The sequence below is a fragment of the Felis catus genome, chromosome A1, assembly GCF_018350175.1.
Source record: "Felis catus isolate Fca126 chromosome A1, F.catus_Fca126_mat1.0, whole genome shotgun sequence".
In the NCBI taxonomy this organism is placed as follows: Eukaryota; Metazoa; Chordata; class Mammalia; order Carnivora; family Felidae; genus Felis; species Felis catus.
The window spans coordinates 126,373,388-126,399,543 of record NC_058368.1 but is presented as its reverse complement, the minus strand read 5'-3'; the positions used below and the strand labels follow the sequence as shown (position 1 = coordinate 126,399,543).

The 26,156-nt window shown below is 39.2% G+C and overlaps 1 protein-coding gene across 2 annotated transcripts; it reads right to left on the bottom strand.

Moving 5' to 3' along the window:
- Positions 1-1,764: 1,764 nt before the first annotated feature.
- On the bottom strand, positions 1,765-26,156 carry GAPT (GRB2 binding adaptor protein, transmembrane). 2 transcript variants are annotated; one of them, XM_006927739.4, is made up of 3 exons: positions 26,101-26,156; positions 25,781-26,014; positions 1,765-3,170 (listed from the first exon to the last, which is right to left on the bottom strand). In XM_006927739.4, the coding sequence occupies exon 3, from the start codon at positions 3,160-3,162 to the stop codon at positions 2,305-2,307; it is 858 nt and encodes a 285-aa protein (XP_006927801.3). In that variant the 5' UTR covers positions 3,163-3,170; positions 25,781-26,014; positions 26,101-26,156; the 3' UTR covers positions 1,765-2,304. The 2 variants fall into 2 exon arrangements, with proteins under 2 accessions (XP_006927801.3, XP_023112561.2); XM_023256793.2 differs by lacking the exons at positions 25,781-26,014; positions 26,101-26,156 and adding an exon at positions 6,260-8,930.

Here is a 26,156-nt window from a genome sequence, read left to right as displayed (position 1 = left end):
CTGACACAGCCTCCAAAACAGTTTCCACTGTAAGTCTTCCTCATCTCACTGAAATGCTTTATAATCGCCCCTGCTGCTCCAGCCAGAAATAAGGTGGTTCTTCTAGACTTCTCTGTTACAATCCCCAATCTTAACCCTTCCCTACCAAACATACATACTGAGTCCATCAGTAAGTCCTGTGGCAGTTCCTCCAAAGATTAAGGTAGCTATGTCAATGGCTTTATCTGCACTGCAGCCACTCCTGACTAAATTAAATGCAAAAGCTTTTCACACCCCTACCCATCTCACACTTTCACGGATAACTCCTTTCACCCCTAAGTCCCATCTTAAGTGTGTCTTCAGAGAGGCCTCTTTTGACCATTCCATTAAAATTCTTCCCTACCCAACCCTATTGCTCTCAAAAACAAAAGTTTTTTTTTTTTCTTCAAAGCATTTTTATTTGTATACTGGGGTCCACCCTGGGAAACAGAAAGCTTACCGGTTTAAGAGGGAGAATTTAATACAGAGAATTAGCAAAAAGGTATTAGTTGACTGGAAGGATATAAAGAGGACACCGAGGTGCCACAAAGACAGTGACTGCAGGAGAGAGCACCCATGCCTCGGGCTTGGACTTGAAGCTCAGAGGGTCTCATCTGTCTCCTCCAGAGGAGGCTCTGAAGAGCTGCCTCTCAGATTCTAAGGTGAGCTTGTTACCTCTGACAGTGTGCAATTGAGCTGATTCTGGGAATGCCAGAAGAAACTAGAAAATGCAAAGAACTGGTGATGCTGGAATAAATTACATGGCAATGGTACCTGCCAGGGCCCCAAGGAGAAAGAGTAAGTCCCTTTTGGTTCCAATCGTCTACAAGTCTTCCACGGTGCTCCCTATATGGGTCCACAGAGCCCTATATGGGTCCACTTGGCAAAGGAAAAATACAGCTTGCAGAGTCTCACCCTAATCAATTCAGGACAGCATATAAAAGGAAGACTTCAGGGATAAGATACTACAGCTTAAGAAGTGCATATTTATTTATTGTCTTTTCTTTCCTACTAGACAATATGCATTCAAGACCCATGTCTTTCTTTATACGTTTTAGCCCTTCCATGTGCCGAGTAAAAGTACACAGATGGTACTTGAAAAATATTTCTTGAATGAATGAATTTATTAGATTTTTCTCCAAACTGCTGAGCAAAATACACACCTTAATTCTTGTCAATCGAACAATACTGATTGCCTCATATAATGGTCTAGGCACTGGAGTTAAAATAGGAATATGAGGCACTTCCTTATTACTTAGCAAGGAATTTAAGACATTCTCATATGACATTAAATAGTAAAATGCCATAGAAAACATTCATATGTTTGAATTCCCAGAGACTTAAACAGGCAGAAAAATCTATAGGAAATAAGAAAAGAAAAAGGTAAAGGCAGGTTTGGAATAACTCAGAAGACATGTGGAAGAAGTTACCATACGAGGCAGGCTTGAAAGGGGGCAGACCAACAAAGCCATGGAGGAGGGATGGGTCTGGCAATTCTCATATGATTATGAGGAAAGCAGACAAGTGAGAAATTAGTAGGAGTCACTGGAAAAGTAAACTGGAACCAACTGTGGGAAATCATAAGTCCTAGAGTTAGATTATAAATAGTACATTGGGGCTCCTGGGTGGCTCAGTTGGTTGAGCATCTGACTTCAGCTCAGGTCATGATCTCGTGGTTCATGGGTTTGAGCCCCGTGTCGGACTTTGTGCTGACAGCTCAGAGCCTGGAGCCTGCTTTGTGGATTCTGTCTCCCTCTCCCTCTGCCCCTCTCCCACTCGTACTCTGTCTCTCTCTTTCTCTCTCTCAAAAATAAATTAAAAACATTTTAAAAATTAAAAAAAATTATAAATAGCATGTCATTTGCAAAGAGGAGACACTAAGAGGTTTCAGCAAAGGAGTGATGCAGCATTGGAAATATTTTCTGAAGATAAATCTGGCAACATCATGGGTGAATGTGTAGACACTAGAGCCAGAAAGACTTGTTAGGAGACTGACAGCAATCTTGAGCCAGAAAAGATGGTAGAGAGAGAAATAAAAGAAAAAGATAACAGGTAACAGAAGGAAGAATCAATATAACACAATGCAGAATTAACCTAGCAAAATGAGGGTAAAGGGGATCCCTGGAATTAACCCACAGTGATACACAGACAGAAGGTTCAGAAGGGTGGAGACAGATAAAAGATCATTGAGTTTCACTCGAAGAACAGGATTAACAATGGCATAAGTACAAGAAAAGTCCCAGTGAATATTTATCCTCTAATAACTGAACCCAGTGTTTTGAAAAGTTATGAATCTGGAAGAATATATATGTCTTCATCTTGAGAGACTTCAGAAGTGCTAGGCTTCTGGAAGTTGTAATATTGAGATGATGTCTCATTTCCATAGATATGCTCCTCGAAATTGGTGGGCCGAGTGTTCTCATATAGTTCCTTATCAGTTTCTTCTTTAGCTCTGGGAGGACCGACTTGCACATTTTCATAGTTGTCATACATGTTAACCCCTCTTCCAGAAGATGTATAGTCTTGTGTCTGAACTGAGATTTTATGCCTTGAGTTGACAGTGAGGGGATCTGAGAGCGTTTTAGCATAGTCTTTTCTCCTGCTGCTTCTCCTCTGCAAAAACCTTGGTAAGGTAAATTGCACTGGGTTATGGTGTTTCCAGTGCCAAACACACCCAATTCCACAGATCAACAACAGTAAAAGAAGGGAAAGTCCTATAGAAACGGCCACTGAAGTATTTCCACAGCTTTTCAACATTTCTGCACAAGCAGTGTTTAGTAGTGTGGTGTGGCCCTTAATGAATTCACAGGTGCAGACCAGCGTAATTCCTTGTAGGGTAGAGTTAAGAAGCAATCTTGGAAGCTCTTTCAGGCATTTCTTTTTCAGATGTGAAAGAACATCATTTGGCAAAGTCCTGATACAATTAGAGGAGAGGTTGAGTAAATGGAGTCTTTGAAGATCGCTCTTGTTGTATGTGATGTTTTTTACAGTACAATCATTAATGTATACTTGCACGATGTCGGGGGGGATTTTACTCGACTCCACTTCCCTTTCTATAAATGAATCACAAAATGAAGCAGAAATGAGTGGAAGATAATGGCAGAGTAGACAACTCAAGAAAGAGAAGGTTGAATGATCTGCCATCCAGACACCTGTAAATTAAGAACATATTAACTGCGTGTTTATTTCATAGCATAACAAAACATATTAGTTTTATATTTATTACATAGCATAATAAAAAAATCTGCCAATATCTCCCACCATATTAAGCACCAGCACTTAGTGAGTTCCTGCTACAAAAGAGAAGAGAGTACTAGCTGTTGTGAGGAGAGAAAAAGAGAAGAACTTCTATCTGGCCAAGTGTGAGTGATTTTATTAATTAGATTTCAACATGACTTTTGACAATGAGGCTAATAATTTTCAAGTGAAACACAATGCTTTGAATGCAACAGGTGGAAGCGATACGAGTACACACAGCAATAATTTCCATTGCTTATCACCTCCTCCGTGATGCCTGTGGCGTAGTCAGGGACGATGTCTTTTCCTTAATCACTCCTTCCTCTGTACTTCCCTATTAATGAATCCATTCCCGGGTAGAGCATGATAGCCTAACTTACAGGGAACTGTGTGTCTTCCTACCTGGTTAAATGGTGGGCGGGGGTTGGGTCTTTTCGTCTTTATATTCCTAGAGAACACCATTAACAGCTAGTGCAGAAAAGGAATTCAACTGATATTTATTAAATAAATGAGTCAAGAAACAAATGACTCCTAACGTCAGCATCTAATTGCTTAAGTCAACAGTTTAAAACTTGAGACACATCTTCTAGCGCTCACTTTGGCAGCACATATACTAAGATACATCTTCTAAAGGGCATAGTTTATACTTAATAGAAGACAATAGCTCTTTTATATTACATAAAATATCTAAAAATACTTTGAAAGTCTTCCTATCACTAGTGCTCTCACAACTTCCAGCAAAAAAAAATTTCAATTAAGATAATTTTAGAATGTTTTCTGTCAATGCTTTAAAATAGCAATGAAGAGAGAAATGAAAAGTATTTATAGCCAGATTGAGTTGTTGTATTATGATTTTATCAACAAAATAGTATTACTCTATGTTCTTAGCCTAGACACAGAAATAGTTACATCTAATACCATTTTCATTGTTTCCAGTTTAAAATTTTTTTTTAATGTTTATTTATTTTTGAGACAGAGAGAGACAGAGCATGAACGGGGGAGGGTCAGAGAGAGGGAGACACAGAATCTGAAACAGGTTCCAGGCTCCGAGCTGTCAGCACAGAGCCCGACGTGGGGCTCGAACTCACGGACCGTGAGATCATGACCTGAGCCGAAGTCGACCGTTTGGCAGCTCAACCAACTGAGCCACCTAGGTGCCTCTCATTGTTTCCAGTTTTATTGAGATATAATTGATATACAACTTTGTATTTGTTCAAGATATATACAACATGATGATTTGACATATGTATTATTGCGAAATGATCACTGCACTAAATTTAGCTGATGATCATCACCTCACATAGCTACAATTTTTTTCCTGTCATGATAACTTTTAAGATCTACCCTCTCAGCAACTTTCAAATATACAATACAGTATTGTTAGCTATAGTCATCCAATATTGTGAACAGTGCTTGTGGGATGATTATTATCTATTGAATGTCAGTATTGATAATATTTAGTTAAGAGCTTCTTTCGTTTCAGATTTAAAACACTTTTAGATAGATGGATTATCTCCTTTGATCCCACAGCTGCCGTATGAAGTAAATACTATTGTTATGTCCATTTTACAGAAGAGCGAGGAGAGGATTGAAGAGTTTAAGTAACTTCTTGAATAACTAAGAAGTGACTGAATCAGGATTCCAAGCAAAGTTTGCCTCCAAATACTCTTCTTACCCACATTTCTATAAATGGCTATCAAAAACATCTATCGCTAAAATTTTAAAGCTTGATTAGCTCTGAGATTCGTGAGGGCTGGAGTTCTTATTTATCTTTACATTACCAAATCCAGCACTAGACACAGAAGAGCTACTTTCTTAAATATTTGTTAGTGAATAGAGCAAACTGCATTAGGATAACAACAGTAACAATAAACAGGTAAAAGGAAACCCCACAAAGTTGAGCCCTGCTTTCAGTGAGTATTCACACAAGACAGTAAAGTTTTCTAAATTTTTTCACCATTGGAATACATCAATGTGCAAATTTTCAGTTTGGCATGTCACACAAAATACCAAATTACATATGAGATTCAGTTATCTTTTATATAATTTATTTGATAAAAATATATGGACAGATAGCCCGGATCTAGACATCTTTTAATCTCTTTATAATCGTGGTAAATTCTCTCCTTTATAAGGTCAGACACAATGCTTATGTGAAGGCAAATATTTGGCAAATGACTTTAACCATTAGGATCTCATTTCCTTTCTAAAGCAGATGAGAACCAATCATATGTAAGATATTTTATGTTAAAAGTGATTACTCGTTTAAGTAAAAATTTGTTAGCACATTTGAACAGAATTTCAAATATAGATTAAAATTAATCACCTTATTAAAAGGTGCTAGGCTTGCAACAAAAGTGGGGAAGGCTAACTATTGCTGAGGATAAGATAATAAATTGCCCTCTCAATTTCCAAGAGGAGAATTTATTTTTACCATCTATTTTCTTCTATGTAGGCACTCCAGAACATTTCAAATATTAAAACTGTTTGTCAAAAGAAGTACTTACTGAAATAAACACAAGAAAACTTCTTACAGGAGAAAAAATGCATCCTTTTCCTTTCTCTAAAATAACTTAACAGGAAAAACTCTGAGAGGCAAAAAGGAAAGACCCACTAGAATGAAAACCATGTGTTAAACAAGAGCCCTTCAAAGATAGCTTAACATCCCTGTAAGCCTGACTTTGCCCAATCTTACAGAAGACTGTTTTCATTCTTGAAAGCAGTTCCAACAGACTAACAATTATTCATTTGTCCTAAAATTACATGTGGTTGATAGACTTCTGGAATTTTCAAAGGCAGATATTGTCCTTGTGTTTGGAAAAACCTAATCTTACACGTGTAAGCATAACATCACCCTCCGTTTGTAAACTGATATTTCCCCCTATCACCACCTAAGGCCATCTAAAAACTGTGGCTGGTAACATAAAAAAAGTCACTGATTATTTAAAATGAATTTGTTTCTTACAGTTGTTCATTAGCCACACACCTTAAATCAGGTTCTTACCTTGAGACTGCTGTGCCAAGCTCCCTTCTGTTCTTTTGGTTAAACCTGCTTTGATGTTCCCCTTTTTTGCTTTGGTCAGTTACTTCCTTCTTTACGTCCTCCTTTCAGATTATTTCATACTTGCAAAGTTTCCTGGCTCTAGAGGAAGTTCTTATCAGATGCACCAGAATTAAGATAAATGGCATGAGATTTTGAAAAAGGAAGCTCAGCCCTTCTTGTTATCAAGTAATAATTCTCCAACTAAATCAGAAAATGATCAGAAAATGATGCATGAAGCCCAGATGCTTTTTTTGTTTGTGCAATATAAATAAAAGGTGCAGTCCTCCCTTCAGAGTCAATAAGAGTCATTTTTGCACTTGCACTTAAAATTTTTTTAAAAACAGAGATTTTAAAATGTAGTTACATAGAGGTCTTGTTGATTTGTTTGCTCGCGGGATTGCTAAAAGAGTCCTCCTTTGAAATATTATGCCCCAGTGCCGCAAGTTACATTTACACTTGTCAAGCCAGTGTCCCAATTTTGGATCAGAAAGTGTTCATATTCTTTAAGTTGATGACACAGGAATTTCCCCAAGTAAGTATATTCTGAGTTGTGCTGTTTCTGTGATTTTTTAGTAGGTAGAAAGAAAAACTGTTTAATAATAGTAACCGGCACATTCTGGACACTCAGTAAGTCTCCTCAACGTTTGGTGTACTCCTCAGTGAATTCTCACAACAACTCCAGAGAATAGGGCTGCTCTTCACCCTATGGTACAGAGGAGGAAATGGAAGCAGGGTGGTAACATCATCACCCACCCAGTGTGGCCTGGCAGGCTGCCTCCGGCACCTGTGTACTAAACCACTACACTTGCTGGCTTGCTTGGATGAGTAACAGGTTTCCCACATAGATCTCTTATTTAGCAGCATTTCTCAGAGAACAACTCCACAGAGTATAAAAATGGAAAATGCTGAATTAAAAAGACGAGATCATAAAGCAATGGAAATTTTGCCTTTTAAATTGCATTGGAAGTTTCTCAACTCCAGAGGATTTCCCTTGTATCAGGGGATTTAAAAGAAGAAGACTTCATTGCTGAAACACCAACCAGACATCAGAAGAGCAATACTGTCAACACAGATTGGGGACTGACATTGTGCCAGGCATCGTGCCTGTGCTAAGCAGTGGGGATGCCATAATGAACGAACTGCCTTGTAGCAATGAAACCTCCTGGAAGAGGCTGCTGTATCCACAGGTCATTTCAGATCAAGGTGATAAGGGCTAGGAAGGACACACTTAAGCAGAGAGTCCTCTCTGCTTATAAATGGGCAATATTATAAATGGGGAGTAAGGAAAAGAGACATCCATTTCAGAATGGTCAGGGAAGGCACGACCTGAGCTAAGGCTAATAAAATAAAAGGGAGTTAATCAAGGCAGAATAGAAGGGTTCCAGGCAAAAACCCCTGAGGGAAGGAGGTTATGAAGGGCTGTTGGGAATGAATTATGAAAGATAGTACCTTACTGGTGTTCCATTCTAAACTGTGAAATCTGCCCCCTGAAACTCATGTCAGGCCTAAAGAGAGGTACATTGTTTATGGTTCATTGGCCAACTTAGAAAAGTATGATTACAGTCCAGGGCTAAAACAAAACAAAACAAAAACAAAAACCCAAACAAAAATAAACAAAACTGATAATGTAAGAAAAACAAAAAAACAAAAAGGCCTAGGAATTTCACTCCTAGGTATATACTCAACAGAAATGAGGGCCATTTCTGTTTATAACTGCTTTAAATTAAAAATATCCTAAAGCTTTAGAAACATTTCAAAGTTCCCTCAACAATACAGTGGGTAAAAAGAACATGATAAATTCATGAAACTGAATACTACATATAGCAATAAAAAACTTGAACTGAACTACTAATAGATTACAACAACATAGATGGATCTCAGAAATATAATATAGACTTTAAAGAGTTATGCACAAAAGAGTACAGACTGTAAGATTCCATTCTTAAACCATGGAAAGCTTATCTACAAACAGATGATGGTAGAAGACAGCAAAATGGTGATTACTATAGACTGGGAGCCTTCTCAGATGCCAGAAACGTTCTATATCTTGATCTTTGTGGTGGTTATATATAACCATTCATTACGCTCTCTGTTTATGATTTGTGCACTCTATGCAAACTGTATGTTAATTAAAAGAAATTGGGAATGTGTGATAAGACAATTCTTTAAAAAGTCACAAAAAGTTGAGATAATCTATCTAATATCTCTAAGATATGTTTTTTATTCATTCAGATTACCATCTCCTTTGGTAGACTGGTCTGGTCTACTCATTTGGATGGAGAAACACTTTGTTCAACTATAGGCAGACTTTCAGCTGGTTGAATTCCAAATTTATCTAGAGTTTCTTGAGTCTGGAGGTTGGTAAGACTGGTGGTAAGAAAGAGGGGAGTTAGTAATGAATCTTGGGCTCCAGCCCAGTCAAAGTAGGGAAATTTTACTTTCTGAGATTATATAAATGGTCTTTCATTGGCATACCTTGACTTAAAGATGAGGTGCTGAAAAATCATGTTCAACTTAAAAATAGATAAGTACAAAGCAGTTTTACCTAAAAGAAATAATTCTGGCATCTTGGGCAAGTAACAGAACTTCTCAGTCTTGCTTTCTTCATCCATAAGACAACAATGGATTGGGTGATCCCTTAGCTTCCTTCAAGTTCTACCAAGTACAAATGAACAATATAAATGTTCGTTGCATTCAGAAGAGGATTTTTGAAACTGGTTTTCAAGTGTAGCATACACTTCCTTTTAGTCCAACTCCCTCTTTTCATCATGAGTCTTTCCTAATTGCTACACAGATCAGATAACACGACTTAAAGCTTGCTTCAGCTTCAGTTGAACAACACTCCCTCCCTCCCCCAGTGTTTTCCCCTTTTTGTCCTTCAGAATGAAATAAACAAACATTGGGGAAACTGAGAAATCATTCATTAAGAAAAAAAAAACACTGAAAATATTTTGCTTCTTCATGACTAAAATTGAAAGCTGAATAATTTAGCACTCCTATGGTAAAAAGACTCCCCATTCATCTTAGACTGTGGATATGATTTCACAAGTCAGGTAACTGTTAACTATTTCAACAGAGTTTCTGTTCAGTTGAGGAAGGCATTGTAAACTAGAGTTAACAGCAGATACCAAATCATTGTTAGCTTCTGCCAACTTCTTCAGTAAATGTTGAGAGGCATAACACATCACCAATTTTAAGTAACTGGCTATAGTTTGAAACTTCACCCAAAAGTCAGCCTGGATGTGAGAAGTGGAGCCTAGCAGACACTCTCTCCCACATACAGGACAGTGAAGACCAGCGTAACCATTTCACCCTGGCAGGAGGGGGGCACTGGGGCGGTAGGTTAGCTTAAAGAGGAAGGCACAACTCTAAATCCTTTGCATTAAGACCCTGAAAAATCTCCAACGTACACTGATTCTGAGTGAGAAAATAGGAGAAGCAGAGAATAGTAACTTCTATAGATTTACCCTCCCTACCTGAGATGATGTCCTGTGTAACTCTCTATTCCCTTGAGGACTAGTAGGAGGTGAATAAAATAAATATTCCCAGAGTGGGTAGGGGCTAGGGACCTGTCTGAAAAGACCCTGATAAGCAGGGTCCCCTTTTCTCCCTCTAGGAAATAGACTTCAGAAGGCAATTCAGCTTCAGATGACCAAAGAACATTCACCCAGAAAGCAACAGCTGAAGTGCGTGGGGCATAAGTGGTTAATGGCCTCAAGTAAGCTGTCAGGTACTCCCACATGAGTTTCTCTGAACCCATTGTCTGTGCTTCCTTATAGGTACATTAATCATAGAACAGGCTAAAGTCATGTTGTTCTTTCTTAGGAGACATAACTCTCACCGTGATATATGCCTTTTATTGGTTAATTTACTAGAATTTTAAGACTATCTCCTTTTCATCTTCAGAGTCCATCCCTATCTCTGACATTATTAACTAGCTTGGGCCAGTCATTCTATCACAGAGAATCTCAATTTTCTCATCTGCAAAATGGATTTTAGTGGGTAATTGGTTCTTTTTTTAATGTTTATTTATTTTTGAAAGAGAGAGAGAGAAGGGGCAGAGAGAGTGAGACACAGAATCCAGAGCAGGCTCCAGGCTCTGAGCTGTCAGCCCAGAGCCCTACACAGGGCTCGAACCCACGAACCCTGAGATCATGGCCTGAGACAAAGTCGGACACTTAACTGACTGAGCCATGCAGACACTCCGAGGTCACTGGTCTTAACTATAGTTGTTCACTAAAATCTCCTGAGGAGCTTTTAAAGATATTGATGCTTGGGTTCCAGTCCACAAAAATTAAAGCAAAAATATCTAAGGGTATAACTAAACATCAATCGGGTTTTTTAAAATTTTTTAAATGTTTATTCATCTTTGAGAGACAGAGCATGAGCAGGGACAGGACAGAGAGAGAGGGAGACACAGAATCCAAAGCAGGCTCCCCCACTCTGAGCTGTCAGCACAGAGCCTGACGTGGGGCTCAAACCCATGAACTGCGAGATCATGACCTGAGTCAAAGTTGGACGCTCAACCAACTGAGCCACCCAGGTGTCTGAAACATCAGTAGTTTTTTAAAAAGCTCCTCAGGTAGGAAGTTCCCAGCAGTATTGAGCACTCAGGTCTTTTATGAACTAAAATCCTAGGACTCTGCTGTATGATCTCCAATCAACCACTCAACTCTTCAGTTTTCTTTCTTTTTAAAGTTTATCTATTTCTAAGAAAGACCGATACAGTGCAAGGGTAGGGAGAGCAGAGAGAAGGAGAGAGAGAATCTCAAGCAGGCTCCACACTGTCAGCGTAGAGCCTGATGTGGGGCTTGAACTCACGAAACTGAGAGATCATGACCTGAGCCAAAACCAAGCGTCGGGACGCTTAATTGACTGAACCACCCAAGTGCCCCTTTAATTTTCTTTACTATAAAAATGGAACTTGAGAGATAATGTTACAAGAAAAAAAATCTGGAAAGTGCTCAAGGTTCATTGGAGAAATACATGTTATTAAAAACACCTAGAAATTTGTATGCTGGCTGCAATGGCACTAATAGTTCCATCTACTTTACACTTGAGCATGTGTCCCAGTGCCCTCTGGGCCCCTTATATGAATTTTCTTTTTTAATTCTCACAAAAAGCATAAAGATGGGTTTTACGCACTGGATAGGAGGTGAGGAAACTGAGGCATTGAGAGACCAAATTACCTATTGGCCATCATAGAGCTTGAGCCAGAGTCTGAATTCAAACTCAGACCATGTGACTTGAATCCAGACCTGGTGCTTGCACTAAAGTATTAGTATTATGAACTGCCCTTTTACTCTTTAATTATGTAACCAAATTCCTGAGACGTCCCAGATTAAAACCTGCTTTATTCCAAATGGTACACAGTTGAATCCCTCTCTCTTTCGGAATATTTGACCTGCGCTACAGGTGGTGGCTCAGCTGGTGGGGGTAAATAAGTTTGGTGGCTGGAGGAGAGCTTTTCTTGGGTTCTAAGGAAGTATGAGAGTTCTTAGAAAGTAATGGAGGAGGTATAAAAATGAGAGAACTGACATGCAAGATCAGAAAGCCCATGACGAAGAGTATTTTTTTCTGGGAGCACCTGGGTGGCTCAGTCAGTTAAGCATCCCCCTCTTGACTCTGGCTCAGGTCACAGTCTCATGGTTTGTGGATTCGAACCCCACAACAGGCTCTGTGCTGACAGCATGGAGGCTGCTTGGGATTCTGTCTCCTTCTCTCTCTGCCAATCCCCTACTCACTCTCAAACAAACAAACAAACAAACAAAAAAACAAAAAAACACCAAAAACAAACAAACCACCAAAAACAAAAAAAAATGAAAAAAAAAAGAATCTTTTTTCTGTACATTTCATAGGAAAGTGACATACAATGGGGCTTGAGCATGGTGGCCCTTGTTACTGTCACGGGAGAATGACAAAAATGGTCTTACGTTTAGCTGTGACCGGACTTAGTGCTATTCCATATAGAGTCTACCCAGGGCTCTGTATATGCAAGGATATACCTTTATTCCAAACCTCCTAATCTCTTGCCTGAGCAATTTACTGGTCTTCTTCCTCCTAATGTGGTCATCCTACAGTGCTGTATCTGAAAATTGATAGAGTGTTACATCTCAAGTATAAATCCTACATCAGCCCCCTGCATAAGACCATTGAGTGGTTCCTTATAGTCTGGGAGTCAAATCCCAACCCCTACCACAGGCGGTAAGACTTTTCAAGGTCTAGCCCCTGCCTGTTGTTGTCTCCTCTCTCCTCACTCTCACGCAGCCCGAGACAGTGTCTTCTCTCTAACCCTCCAACTCTTCTAGTTCCTTCCTGCCAAAGGCCCTGCATCAGTTGCTCCTTTTAATTCGATCATATTCTCCCAGATCTTCCTACGCCTGCACACCCCTCCTTCCGGCTTCCTCTCAAATGTCACCTCCTCAGGGATGCTTTGTTGGAGCATCCCACTCTCAAGTTCATCCCTACACTGTCTCCCATCCCCTCTCACACCCTCCCCTCCTTCTCTTTGGCTTTCGCAACATATCATTTATTTTCATCAGAGCCTGTAGTACTAATACTTTTATATATTTTATATTTTATATATATATATATATATATATATATATATATATATATTTGTTTATTCTTTTATTCCCTTACCTTATGATTGTTAATTTAATAAGAACAGGGATCATGTCCTATTCACTGCTCTATTTCTAGCAGTGTCTATCATGTGATGTGAGGAAGTTCAATAAATGTTGGCTGAGTGAATAAATGAAAGCAATAGGGATGAATCTGAGAGAATAACCTTTGAGCTAAAGCAACAGTGTTTTTGGTGTTAAACATAAACACACACCAGAGTTAATAAAACATACATGTATATGCATATACATATATATCTATATTCCATATTTATACATGGAATATGTATAAATTATTATATTTATATCTATAGTTATATATTTATATCTATATATATTTATATCTATATATTTATATCTATATTTATAGATATAAATATATCTATATTAATAGATATAAATATATCTATATTAATAGATATAAATATATCTATGTTATATTTATTATACATAAATATAAAAATATTTATGTATATGTTTATACACACACATACATATATTCTAAAAAGCACCAATGTATTAACACTTGGGTAGAAAAACTGAAAATCACCACTACTTTGGAAGCCCCAATTTGCCCTACCCTGTGATATTATCCCTCATCTCCAGAATACAAATGATCCACATTTTTCAGTTAGTCTGCTTTTTTTTTTGAATAGTTTTAGTACCTATGTATGTATCTTTAGTTTTGGAAAGTCCCAGTATCCCTGACTGCAAACAAAGCCCCTTCTGGTAGGCTGGAGTGTCAGTGGGACAACCATCTAAAAAGTGCCATGAGAATATATAGCTCATTGTTAGGTAGCTGGTGGGGCCCTAACATGGATCAGACATGGATGTCCAGGAGAGATAAGGTGAAAGCCAGGGGGTGCTTTGTATTTTCTGCTTCTAAGCATGGCCTATAGGGGTAGGTCAAAGAAGAACATTTCTGTGAAAGTAAAAAAGGGCCTTCAAGTATCCTGGAAGCACATTGTCAAGACAAGCCAAGTGCACAGGAGTAAGAGGGCCAGGCTCACTGGAACCTTCTGTGCTTAGGCTTACAAATGGTGCAAAATCTTTGCAGTTTCTTACAGAACTAAGCATACTCTTAACCATTGATCCAGCAATCGTGTTCCTTGGTATTTACTCAAAACAATTAAAAACTTATGTCCACAAAAAACCTGCCCAAGCAGCTTTATTAATAATTTCCAAAGCCTGGAAGCAACCAAGTTGTCCTTTAGCGGCTGAGGATAAACTGTGGTACATCCAGACAATGAAATATTATTCAGTGCTGATAAAAAATGAGCTATCAAGCCATAAACATGTATGGAGGAACCTAAAATGCACATTAATTAGTGAGGAGAAGCCAATATAAAAAGGCTACCTACTATATGATTGCAACTATATGGCATTCTGGGAAAGGCAAAACTATGAAAAGATCAGTGGTTGTTAGGGGTTGGGGAAGGGGAAAGCTATGAAAAAGTAAAGCACAGAAGCCTTTGCAGGGCAGTAAAAGATACTGTGTACCCATAATGATGGATAAATGACATCATATATTTGTCCAAATTCATGGAATGTACTACACCAAAAGTGAACTATAATGTAAACATTGACTCTGGGTGATAATGATGTGACAGTGGAGGTTCATCAACAGTAACAAGTGCAGCACTCTTCTGGGGGGGTGTTGATAATGGGGGCAGCCCTGCATGTGTGGGGGCAGGGATTATATGGGAAGTCTTAGTACCTTCCCCTCAATTTTGCTGTGAACCTAAAACTGCTCTAAAAAACTAAAGTCTTGATTAAAAAAAAAAAATGATGCAACATAAGCTTCAATAGGATCCATCATTTGCTTGCGACAAAAACTGTGACTCTCACATCATATTTATTTAATTTACTGTTTTTATTTTTGCACTATGCTTTTAGAATGTCTTAGGATAGGCTTTATGGAATATGTGTCGGAACTCCTCTGCCATAAGGGACACAGCCACAACTCAAACTGGCTTACACAAAACAGATGTATGGACCAGCAGGACTGGAAAGGAGTTTAATTTCATTAATAACCTTTTATATCTGGAGGGAGGCCAACACGGCAGAGAAGTAGGGGGATCCGTACTTCCTGTGTCTCTCAAAGAAGGGCTGAAGCCAAAGGACTTTGAACCCAAGAGTCTGGGAGGAAAAGACACTGAGTCTACCAGAGACACTGGGCCAGAGAGAAACCTGATGGGCCACAGGTGGGTGACTACCAACTGGGGGAGATAAAAAGGGTCAGGTAGGCACTGAGGGGAGGGATCCCCTTCTGTGGAGAGACAAAGGGAAGAGAAAGAGCAGCTGGGGCAGTGTAGGACTGTATCTTGACAAGAGAAAAAACCTCGGACTGGGATGGAGAGGGATCCCATCTCTAACTGTGGGGCTTTCTTTAGACTGGGGCTGGCTGCCCTGTTCACGCACCTGGGGAGGAGGAGACCCACATCTGTGTTTGGTGGTAGGTCAGGGGCACAGTCCACAGCTGGAGAAACTGTCACCTTCCCCTAAAGTGCTGTGGCACCGGACAAAACCAGCTGGGACCACATATCTGGAGGCACTGGGAGGCGCTTCCCCAGTGCTGGTGCGCAGGGAGTGGGAGTTTAAATTCTAGCCAGCACAGGGGCAGGGGAGTCGGCAGAGTGAGACAACCTCGTCGGTGTCCATGGAACAGTGAGGACGGCTCCAAAGGAGTGATGTGGGACACGAGGTTGTGGAGAAGAGACTGGGGGGGGGGTCACCATTTTTCTCCCCATCACCACCAAGGCCACCAAGGTGGGGCTTCAGGGATGAGTCCCCAGGGCTCACAGTGGAGGCAGGACCCACCTACACCAAACCATGCCCCTCCATCCCTCCACGCTGGGTAACTGCATATCTACTGGAGCAGTAGTAGTTGCTGTGGAAACAGACGGACCCCTCCTCCAGACCAGCGCAGCTGCATTGATTGGATTAATTCTAGGACAATTCTTGTTATGTAGATATATTCTCCCCTCCATTTCTCCTTCTTATCTCTTCCCTTCTCTAGGCTGGTTACTCTGGTTATTGGTTTGTTTAAACAGACATATTTAATCCATTCTCTTGATACATGTTCTACACCTCCTTCTTTCCTTTTTCTCTCTCTGGAATAATCAAGCTGTACAGTTTCTCTGCCTCAGTAACTTTATCTTCACTTCTTTTTCCCCGCCTCCTTCCTTAATTTCCTTTCTCTCTCTCTGGATTAAGCCTTTTAGTCTCTCTGCCTGGTCAATGTTTATTTTTTTTCTTTTTCCCCCTCCCCTGTCATTTCTCTTCTTGTATATGCTTTTCCATCAGCACTGCCTCCACCCTGTAGCTGATGTTTCTGGTTTTCTGTTTTTGGATTGTTTCTAGTTTTTAGTTTTTTGTTTGTTTTATTTGTTTGTGTATTTGTGTGTTTTTGTCTCCTGTCTGGCTGTTTTCCTTTACAGGGCTACTTCAAGGAACAAATCAAAGCACACCTGGTGGAGGGTCCAAAACACCACTACAAGTAGGGAAATAAAATAACCAAAGTCACAACAACAGAGAGCAAGTAACACTCCAAATAATACCTCCTGAAGGGCCAGGCCCTTGAGAGTGTATGACCCCCCCTTTAATATAGCAGTGCTCACAGGTGCAGAGCACACAGCAAGCTTTTAAAATGCATAAGGGACAGAAAACTAGCCAAAATGATGAAATGGAAGAATTCTCCTCAAAAGAAATTCCAGGAAGAAGTGACAGCTAAAGAATTGATCAAAACAGGTTTAAGAAATATAACTGAACAAGAATTTAGAATAACAGTCATAAAATTAATCACTGGGCTTGAAAAAAGCATAGAGGACAGCAGAGAATCTATTGCTACAGAGATCAAGGGACTATAAAATAGTCATGATGAATTAAAAAATGCTATAAATGAGGTGCAAAATAAAATGGAGGTGGCCACAGTGCTGACTGAAGAGGCAGAACGGAGAACAGATGAATTAGAAGATAAAATTATGGAAAAAGAGGAAGCTGAGAAAAGAGAGATAAAAAAATCTAGGATTACAAGGGGAGAATTAGAGAACTAAGTGATTCAATCATATGGAACAATATCTGTATCACAGGAATTCCAGAAGAAGAAGAAGGGAGAGAAAGGGGCTGAAGGTGTGCTTGAACAGATCACAGCTGAGAACTTCGCTGATCTGGAGAAGGAAACAGGCATTGAAATCCAAGAGGCACAAAGAACTCCCTTTAGACATAACTTGAATCAATCTTCTGCACAATATATCATAGTGCAACTGGCAAAATGCAAGGATAAAGAGAGAATTCTGAAAGCAGGTATAAATGGGCCTTAACATACAAAGGTAGATACATAAGGGTACTAGCAGACCTACCTACTAAAACTTGGCAGGCCAAAAAGGAATGGTAGGAAATATTCAATGTGATGAACAGGAAAAATATGCAGCCAAGAATCTTTTATCTAGCAAGCCTGTCATTCAGAATTAGAGAGATGAAGGTTTTCCCAAACAAAAACTGAAGGAATTCATCATCACTAAACCAGCCCTACAAGAGGTCCTAAGGAGGACTCTGCGAGTAAAATGTTGCAAGGACCACAAAGTACCAGAGACATCATTACAAGCATGAAACCTACAGACATCACAATGACTCTAAACCCATATCTTTCCATAATAACACTGAATGTAAATGGACTAAATGCTCCAACCAAAAGACATAGGGTATCAGAATGGATAAAAAAACAAGACCCATCTATTTTCTGTATACAAGAGACTCATTTTGGACCTGAGAACACCTTCAGATTGAAAGTGAGCAGATGGAGAACTATCTATCATGCTACTGGAAGTAAAAAAAAAAAAAAAAAAAAAAAAAAAAAGCTGGAGTAGCTATACTTATATCAGACAAACTAGACTTTAAATTAAAGGTTGTAACAAGAGATGGAGAAGGGCTTATATACTAATTACAGGGTCTATCCATCAGGAAGAGCTAACAATTATAAATGTCTTTGCACCAAATTCAGGAGCCCCCAAATATATAAAACACTTAATCACAAACATAAGCAACCTTATTGATAAGAATGTGGTAATTACAGGAGACTTTCATACTCTAGTTACAACAATGGATAGAACATATAGATAGAGAATAAATAAAGAAACAAGAACCCTGAGTGATATATTGGATGTGATGGACTTGACAGATATATTTAGATGTATTTAGAACTCTTCATCCCAAAACGACAGAATATTCTTTCTTCTCGAGTGCACATGGAACATTCTCCAAGATAGATCACATACTGGGTCACAAAACAGCGCTGAATAAATATAAAAGAATTGAGATCATACCATGCACACTTTCAGATCACAATGCTTTGAAACTTGAAATCAACCACAGGAAAAAGTCTGGAAAACCTCCAAAAGCATGGAAGTTAAAGAACATCCTACTAAAGAATGAATGGGTCAACCAGGCAATTAGAGAAGAAATTAAAAAATATATGGAAACAAATGAAAACGAAAAAACAACAATCCAAACCCTTTAGGATGCAGCAATGGCAGTCTTAAGAGGAAAATACATTGCAATCCAGGGCTACCTATCAAGAAACAAGAAAAATCCCAAACATAAAATCTAACAGCACACCTAAAGGAACTAGAAACAGAATAGCAAACACATTCCACACCCTGATAAAGAAGAGAAATAATAAAGACCAGAAATAATATAGAATACAAAAAAAAAACAAAAAACAAACCAACCAACCAACCAAACAAAAAACCAGTAGAACAGATCAATGAAACTAAGAGTTGTTTTTTTAAAAAAATAAACAAAATTGATAACCCTCTAGCCAGGCTTCTCAAAAAGAAAAGGGAGATGACCCAAATAGATAAAATCACAAATGAACATGGAATTATTACATCCAATCCCTGAGAAATACATGAAAAATTATATGCCAAATAAACTGGACAACCTAGAGGAAATGGACAAATTCCTAAACACCCACACACTACCAAAACTGAAATGGGAAGAAATAGAAAATTTGAACAGACCCATAACTAGTAAAGAAATTGAATCAGTTATCAAAAATCTTCCAACAAATAAGAGTCCTGGACCAGATGGCTTCCCTGGGGAATTCTACCAGACATTTAAAGCAGAAATAATACCTATTCTTCTCAAGCTGTTCCAAAAAATAGAAAGGGAAGGAAAACTTCCAGACTCTTTCTAAGAAGCCAGCATTACTTTGATTCCCAAACCAGACAGAGACCCAGCAAAAAAAGAGAACTACAAGTCAATATCCCTAATGAATATGGATGCAAAAATTCTCAATAAGACACTAACAAGTCGAATTCAACAGCATATAAAAAGAATTATTCATCATGATCAAGTGGGATTCATCCCTGGGCTGCAGGGCTGGTTCAATATTCGCAAATCAATCAACGTGATACATCACATTAATAAAAGGTAAGAACCAGATGATCCTGTAAATCAATGCAAAAAAAGCATTTGACAAAACACAGGATGCTTTCTTAATAAAAACCCTCAAGAAAGTTGGGATAGAAGGAACATACTTAAACATCATAAAAGCTATTTATGAAAAGCCCACAACTAATATCATCCTCAATGGGGAAAAACTGAGAGCTTGCCCCCTGAGATCAGGAACACGACAGGGATGTACACTCTCGCCACTGTTGTTTAACATAGTGTTGGAAGTCCTAGCATCAGCAATTAGACAACAAAATGAAATCAAAGGCATTCAAATTGGCAAAGATGAAGTTAAACTTTCACTTTTCACAGACATGATACTCTACATGGAAAACCCAACAGACTCCACCAAAAGTGGATCTATCTGCTAGAACTGATAGCATCTATCTGCTAGAACTGATACATGAATTCAGCAAAGTTTCAGGGTACAAAATCAAAATACAGAAATTGGTTGCATTTTTATACACCAATAATGAAACAGAAAGAAAAATAAAGAAACTGATCCCATTCACAATTGCACCAAGAACCATAAAAGACCTACAAATAAACCTAACCAAAGATTTAAAATATGTGTATGCTAAAAACTAAAGAAAGCTTATGAAGGGAACTGAAGAAGACACAAAGAAAGGGAAAAACATTTCATGCTCGTAGATTGGAAGAATAAATATTGTTAAAATGTCAATACTACCCAAAGCAATTTACACATTCAATGCAATCCCAATCTAAATTGCACCAGCATTCTTCTCAAAGCTAGAACACTCTTAAAATTTGTATGGAACCACAAAAGACCCCAAATAGCCAAAGTAATATTAAAGAAGAAAACCAAAGAGGGAGGCATAACAATCCCAGACTTCAGCCTCTACTACAAAGCTGTAATAACCAAGACATTATGGTACTGGCACAAAAACAGACACACAGACCAATAGAATAGAATAGAGAACCCAGAACTGGACCCAAAAATGTATGGCCAACTAATCTTTGACAAAGCAGGAAAGAGTATCCAATGGAAAAAGACAGTCTCTTTAACAAATGGGGCTGGGGGAACTGGACAGCAACATGCAGAAGAATAAAACTAGACCATTTTCTTACACCATACACAAAAATAAACTAAAAATGGATGAAGGACCTGAATGTGAGACAGGAAACCATCAAAACCATAGAGGAGAAAGCAGGAAAAAACCTCTTTGACCTCAGCTGCAGCAATTTCTTAATTGACACATCTCCAAAGGCAAGGGAATTAAAAGCAAAAATGAACTATTGGGACCTCATGAAGATAAAAAGCTCTGCACTGCAAAGGAAACAAAAGTAAAAGGCAACCGACGGAATGGGAAAAGATATTTGCAAATGACATATTGGACAAAGGGCTAGTATCCAAAATCTATAAAGAGCTCACCAAACTCCACACCAAAGAAACAAATAATCCAGTGAAAAAATGGGCAGAAGACATGAATAGATACTTTTCCAAAGAAGACATCCAGATGGCCAATGGACTTATGAAAAGATGCTCAACATCACTCATCATCAGGGAAGTACAAATCAAAACCACACTGAGATACCACCTCACACCGGTCAGAGTGGCTAAAATGAACAAATCAGGAGACTATAGATGCTGGAGAGGATGTGGAGAAATGGGAACCCTCTTGCACTGTTGGTGGGAATACAAACTGGTCCAGCTGCTCTGGAAAACAGTGTGGAGGTTCCTCAAAAAATTAAAAATAGCACTACCCTATGACCCAGCAATAGTACTGCTAGGATTTACCTAAGGGATACAGGAGTGCTGATGCATAGGGGCATATGTACCCCATGTTTACAATAGCACTGTCAACAATAGGCAAATTATGGAAAGAGCCAAAATGTGCATCAACTGATGAAAAGATAAAGAAGATGTGGTTTATATATACAATGGAATACCAGTTGGCAATGAGAAAAAATGAAATCTGGCCATTTGCAGCAACATGGATGGAGTGGAGAGTATTATGCTAAGTGAAATAAGTCAGAGAAAGACAGATACCATATGTTTTCACTCATATGTGGATCTTGAGAAACTTAACAGAAGACCATGGGGGAAGGCAAGGGGAAAAAAAAAAGTTACAGAGAGGGAGGGAGGCAAACCATAAGACTCTTAAATGCTAAGAACAAACTGAGGGTTGATGGGGGTGGGAGAGAGGGGAAAGTGGGTGATGGGCATTGAGGAGGGCTCTTGTTGGGATGAGCACTGGGTGTTGTACTAATCTGACAATAAATTATATTTAAAAAAACAAAAATCAAAAAAAGTCCAAAAAAATGTGAGGAGATAGAAAAAAAAATAACATTTTACATCTTAAACTGCCTGTGGGTCCATGGATGCTCATTATAATAATTTGCACACTTTATTTAATATCTGAAATACTTCAAGACCGACTGAAACAAAGCTAAATCAAATGCAAAGGGGCTGGATGTAGTGGCTTAAGAAATGTTATTGGTATTGTCCTCTCTGTTCCCCGCCTGGCTCCCTTTCCTCTATAGGGCCTGTCCACGTGGGATCCCTGTGGATCCAGCCTTGCTAGATTTATAGCTGGCAGGATACTGGCAACAGTGCTTCCCTCTCCATATTGCCACAAGTCCCAGAATTAACTGCTGGCCTGCCAGAGTGAGGTTTCTTTTTTTTTTTTTTTTTTCAGAGTGAGGTTTCAAGTCAATCTTGGAACAACTGTTTGGCTACAGGTGTGTGCTGTTCTGGTGGGTCAGGCCAGGCTCGTATGTCTCCCACCTCCCAGAGCTAATGAATGAGGCTAATCCCTTCTCTTCCCATACTGATGCATGGTTTCCAGACAATACTGTAAGGTTTTGACATGGAGAAGGGTGATGGATGCTGCGCAGGAGAAACACAATGGACCATTTATGTTCTTGAAGTATATTTAATGGAAAAAGGACAAAGACAAGACAAACAGTTCCCTCAGGACAGAGATAGATATTTCTCCAGTTGTCTCCCAAATTCTTTTGAGATCCTAAGGCAGCTCCAAAGCCAAATTATTTTAAGTTATCAAGAAGTACCAACATTGTCCTGTTGGTAGAAGGAGGTAGTGGAATTAGATTTTCCATCAATAACACTAGTATTAATATGACAAATATTTTATTATTGATCAAACTCTAGCCAGGCTTTTCTGAGTCCTTTCCCAACTAGGCCTCAAACTTGGTCTATAAAGACCTGGACAAATCCTAACATAGCTTCAAATAGCTCAAGACTTCCCCTTTAGGCCAATACTCCCACTACCCTCCACCCAACAAAGACCTGCCTGAGAAAACTCAGTGCTGCCCCAAAAACGTATTATTTGCTCCAGCCAACCCCTGAAGATAGAGTCTGTACCCTCATCTCTGTGAGAAGGTAAGAGCCTAACTTCAGTGAAGGCCATTTAATAAAAACAGATGATTTCACATGGACCAACCTCCCCTCCCCAAACCTTTCTGCTGTTTCTAAGTTTTTACTTTTCTTACTCTACTGAGCCTGCACATATCATTCTGGACTCCATTCTCATTCTCCTTTTAAACCTGACCACCTTTGTAAATCGAAGTTGAGTTCATTTCACACTGAACTCCTATTCCAGCTCCGAAAGTAAACGACTATAATCTGTACTTAAAATTTGACCTGGTTTCTGGCTTTGCTTATGTTTCACATGTGCAGCCCCAGTACAGAAGAAAAGAAAGGCAGAGGTTAAGGGCTGGTATGCTCTAGGAGAAGATGTTTAGAACTAAAACTCTAGAGAAGACTGACATTTATGTGGTTTGGCCATGTGCCTTTTTATTTCTCACACCCATTCTTATATACGTGTCAAGGTATCACTTTCATTGTTATAAATAAGACTTCTGTGCAACTGATCATGAGAAATCATTACACTCAAGGGCCAGCAAAATCTGAGCAGGTAATATGGCTTAACATCCTGGCTGGTCTGCTCAGTGATGGGTAGACGGCCTGAAGTATTTCTCTCTTGTTTAAGACGTCATTATAAACCACCCTGGACTGACAGAACAAACTCAGAACCCATTGAGTGACTCCACATAAATGCAATAACTCGTCCTTGCATGACAGTATTATAGGAGCAAGAGTATTTGGGGATGACATTGTTTTCTACATTTTTTAAGCTTCACTGAGGTATACCTGACAAACTGCAACATGTTTAAAAGTGAGGAACAAATCTACCACCTCAGATATTCACTTTCTTTTTTGGAAAAACTCAAGATTTACTCTCTTAGCAAATTTCAATTATACAATACAGTACTGTCAACTATAGTCACCTTATTACATTAGAACCTCAGACCTTATTCATCTGATAACTGAAATTTTGTACTCTTTTTCCAACCTATCCCCATTTCCCCTGCTTCACCAAGTCCCAGACAACCATGATTTCACTCTCTGTTTCTGAGTTATAATTTTTCTTAGATTCCACATAAGTGATACCATGCAGTATTGGTCTTCTCTCTCTGGCCTATTCAATTAGTATAATAACCTCCGGTTTCATCAATGTGGCTGCAAAATGAGAGAATTTCCTTTGTTTTTAGGGCTGAATATTATTCTATTCCATACACATGTTTTTTTTTTTTTTTTATTCATCTGTTGAGGGACACAGATTGTTTCCATACCTTGGCTGTCAAGAATAACACTGCACTTAGCGGTGTTATAAGCACATGTGGTGGTGCTAATTATGGTTTACCATAGAAGTCATCTATCACTTCTTTATCAGAAGGGCTTAGGCACAATGCGTCCTTTAAATGGCTCATTAAGTCACAGGGCGGCCCTGGTGCTGGGAGAGAATGCAAAGCCTTTTCCCCCTGCAGGGGGACTGGTAGGATGAAGGGAGGGACATAGGCTAATGAGCTTCAACAAGGCTTAGATTCCTGTTCCCGGATTTTGCTATTCGCTTTTGCTGACCGAGGAACACCTGTTTCCCTTGCTGTGCTGGCAACAGTGGAACATTTATTAAGAACAAGGCACCGTGTATAGTGTTTTGAAATGCCTTATGTAATCCTACAACAGTTGGGAGTGGGAAATACTGTTATTCCCATTTTACAGATAAGGAACTGGGGTTTAGTTAACTGTTCTATGTATATGTTAGACCACCCAAGTTATATTGATGCGCAGTAGACAAATCTTTTAATCTAAGGTTAACAAGATGTGGTAAACCGTTTTTTGATACTAAATGCAAGGGGCTCTTTCCAGTACCAGATTGATGAACCTCTGGCAGGTACTTAGAAAAAGGGTTTGCTCCAGTCCACTCTCAAGTTTAGGTACGCATGGTGTCAGTTAGACAAGCATTTCCACAGGCCTTCTGTGTCAAACACTTCCCACCTAATGTAGAAGGAGACTTCCCTGGCATTACAGAGTAGGAAGGGAACGTCTTTCTGGTTCTTTACACAGTTCAGGGCAAGCACAGGCATGTCTCTCATAAGTGAAAGTAGACTTTACTCCCAAGATGATCAGGGCTGGAGTGGGGTGGGGTGGAAATGAAGAATTACGTAATCTTCCCCTTCATTCATAAGCCTAGGGTGACTTTTGGTCCCCAGATTTATGCAAACCTATTCACTAGCCTATTCACAGCAGGCTTGCTGGTTAGAAAAGACCACCTTAACTTCCAGAGCTAATCCCACACCATATCTTTATTTGACTGGTTGACAATAAACTTTTTATCTCTAATTGTTTATGGCCTTCTAAGAGAAAAGGACTGTGAAGAACAGGTGGTCAGGGTATCTTTCATTATTATTTCAACTCTTTGGTTATCCTACACTATTGTATATATTTTTAGCAAATGTACTTAATTAAGCATTCGACAAACCACTTAACATTCCATATGAAGTTCAGATCTACCCTTCAAAACATTCTAGTATTTACTAAAAGATTAACACTGTGTGTGTTCTGAGATTTCCTGGCCAACTGTGAAAATCTCATTTTTCAGTTTGTGGTGCCATCACGTGGGCAGAACTAGAATTGCAGTTCATCGAACATAAAGAGGAAGTAAGTGGTACCTTCCAATGGAGATCAGTCTTTAATTACAAAGTTTATTTCTCTGTAGTTCTACAGATTTAATGCAAATACAATCAAAATCCCAATATGATCTCTAATGACACTTGGCAGGCTGATTCTAACCTTCATAGCAACGTGTAGGTGATCAAAAATAGCGAAGTCCCTTTAAAGAAGAAGAAAAGGGGCAAGGCCTTTCTCTACCAGCTATCATCACTTATAATGAAGCACAGTCCTCTCACAGGGATAGACTGATCAATGGAATAAAGTGCCTGGAAATAGCTCCACATTTATATGGAACTTTGGTAGATGACCAAAGAGTCATGATAGATCAGTGAGGAAGCGAGGGACTGTTCAGTAAATGGAACTAGAAGCCAATGGTTTTTCCATATTAAAACAAAGTAAACTCCATACCTCACACTGGATTCGTTTTCCAGGGCCGCCACTGCAAATACCACAGTCTGGGCAGCTTAAATGACAGAAATTTTTCTCAGATCTGGAGTCTGGAAGTCCAAGATCAAGGTGTGGGCAGGCTTGCTTTCTCCTGAGACCTCTTGACTTGTGGATGAGTGCCTTCTCGCCGTGTCCTCACATGGTTGTTCCTCTGCGCACAAGCATCCTTGGTGTCCCCTTGTGTGTCCAAACTTCCTGCAATAAGGACAGAACTTAGAATGGAGTAGGGCTCAGGCATGTTCTCATTTAAATGTTAAATGTCCTCATTTAACCTGAATTACCTCTTTAAAGTTAGTTTATTTATTTATTTATTTTGAGATTGGGAGGGAGAGGGTAG

Excerpts from the sequence above, each read along its gene's own strand:
- GAPT (XM_006927739.4), bottom strand. The coding sequence starts at position 3,162 with ATGGCAGATCATTCAACCTTCTCTTTCTTGAGTTGTCTACTCTGCCAT.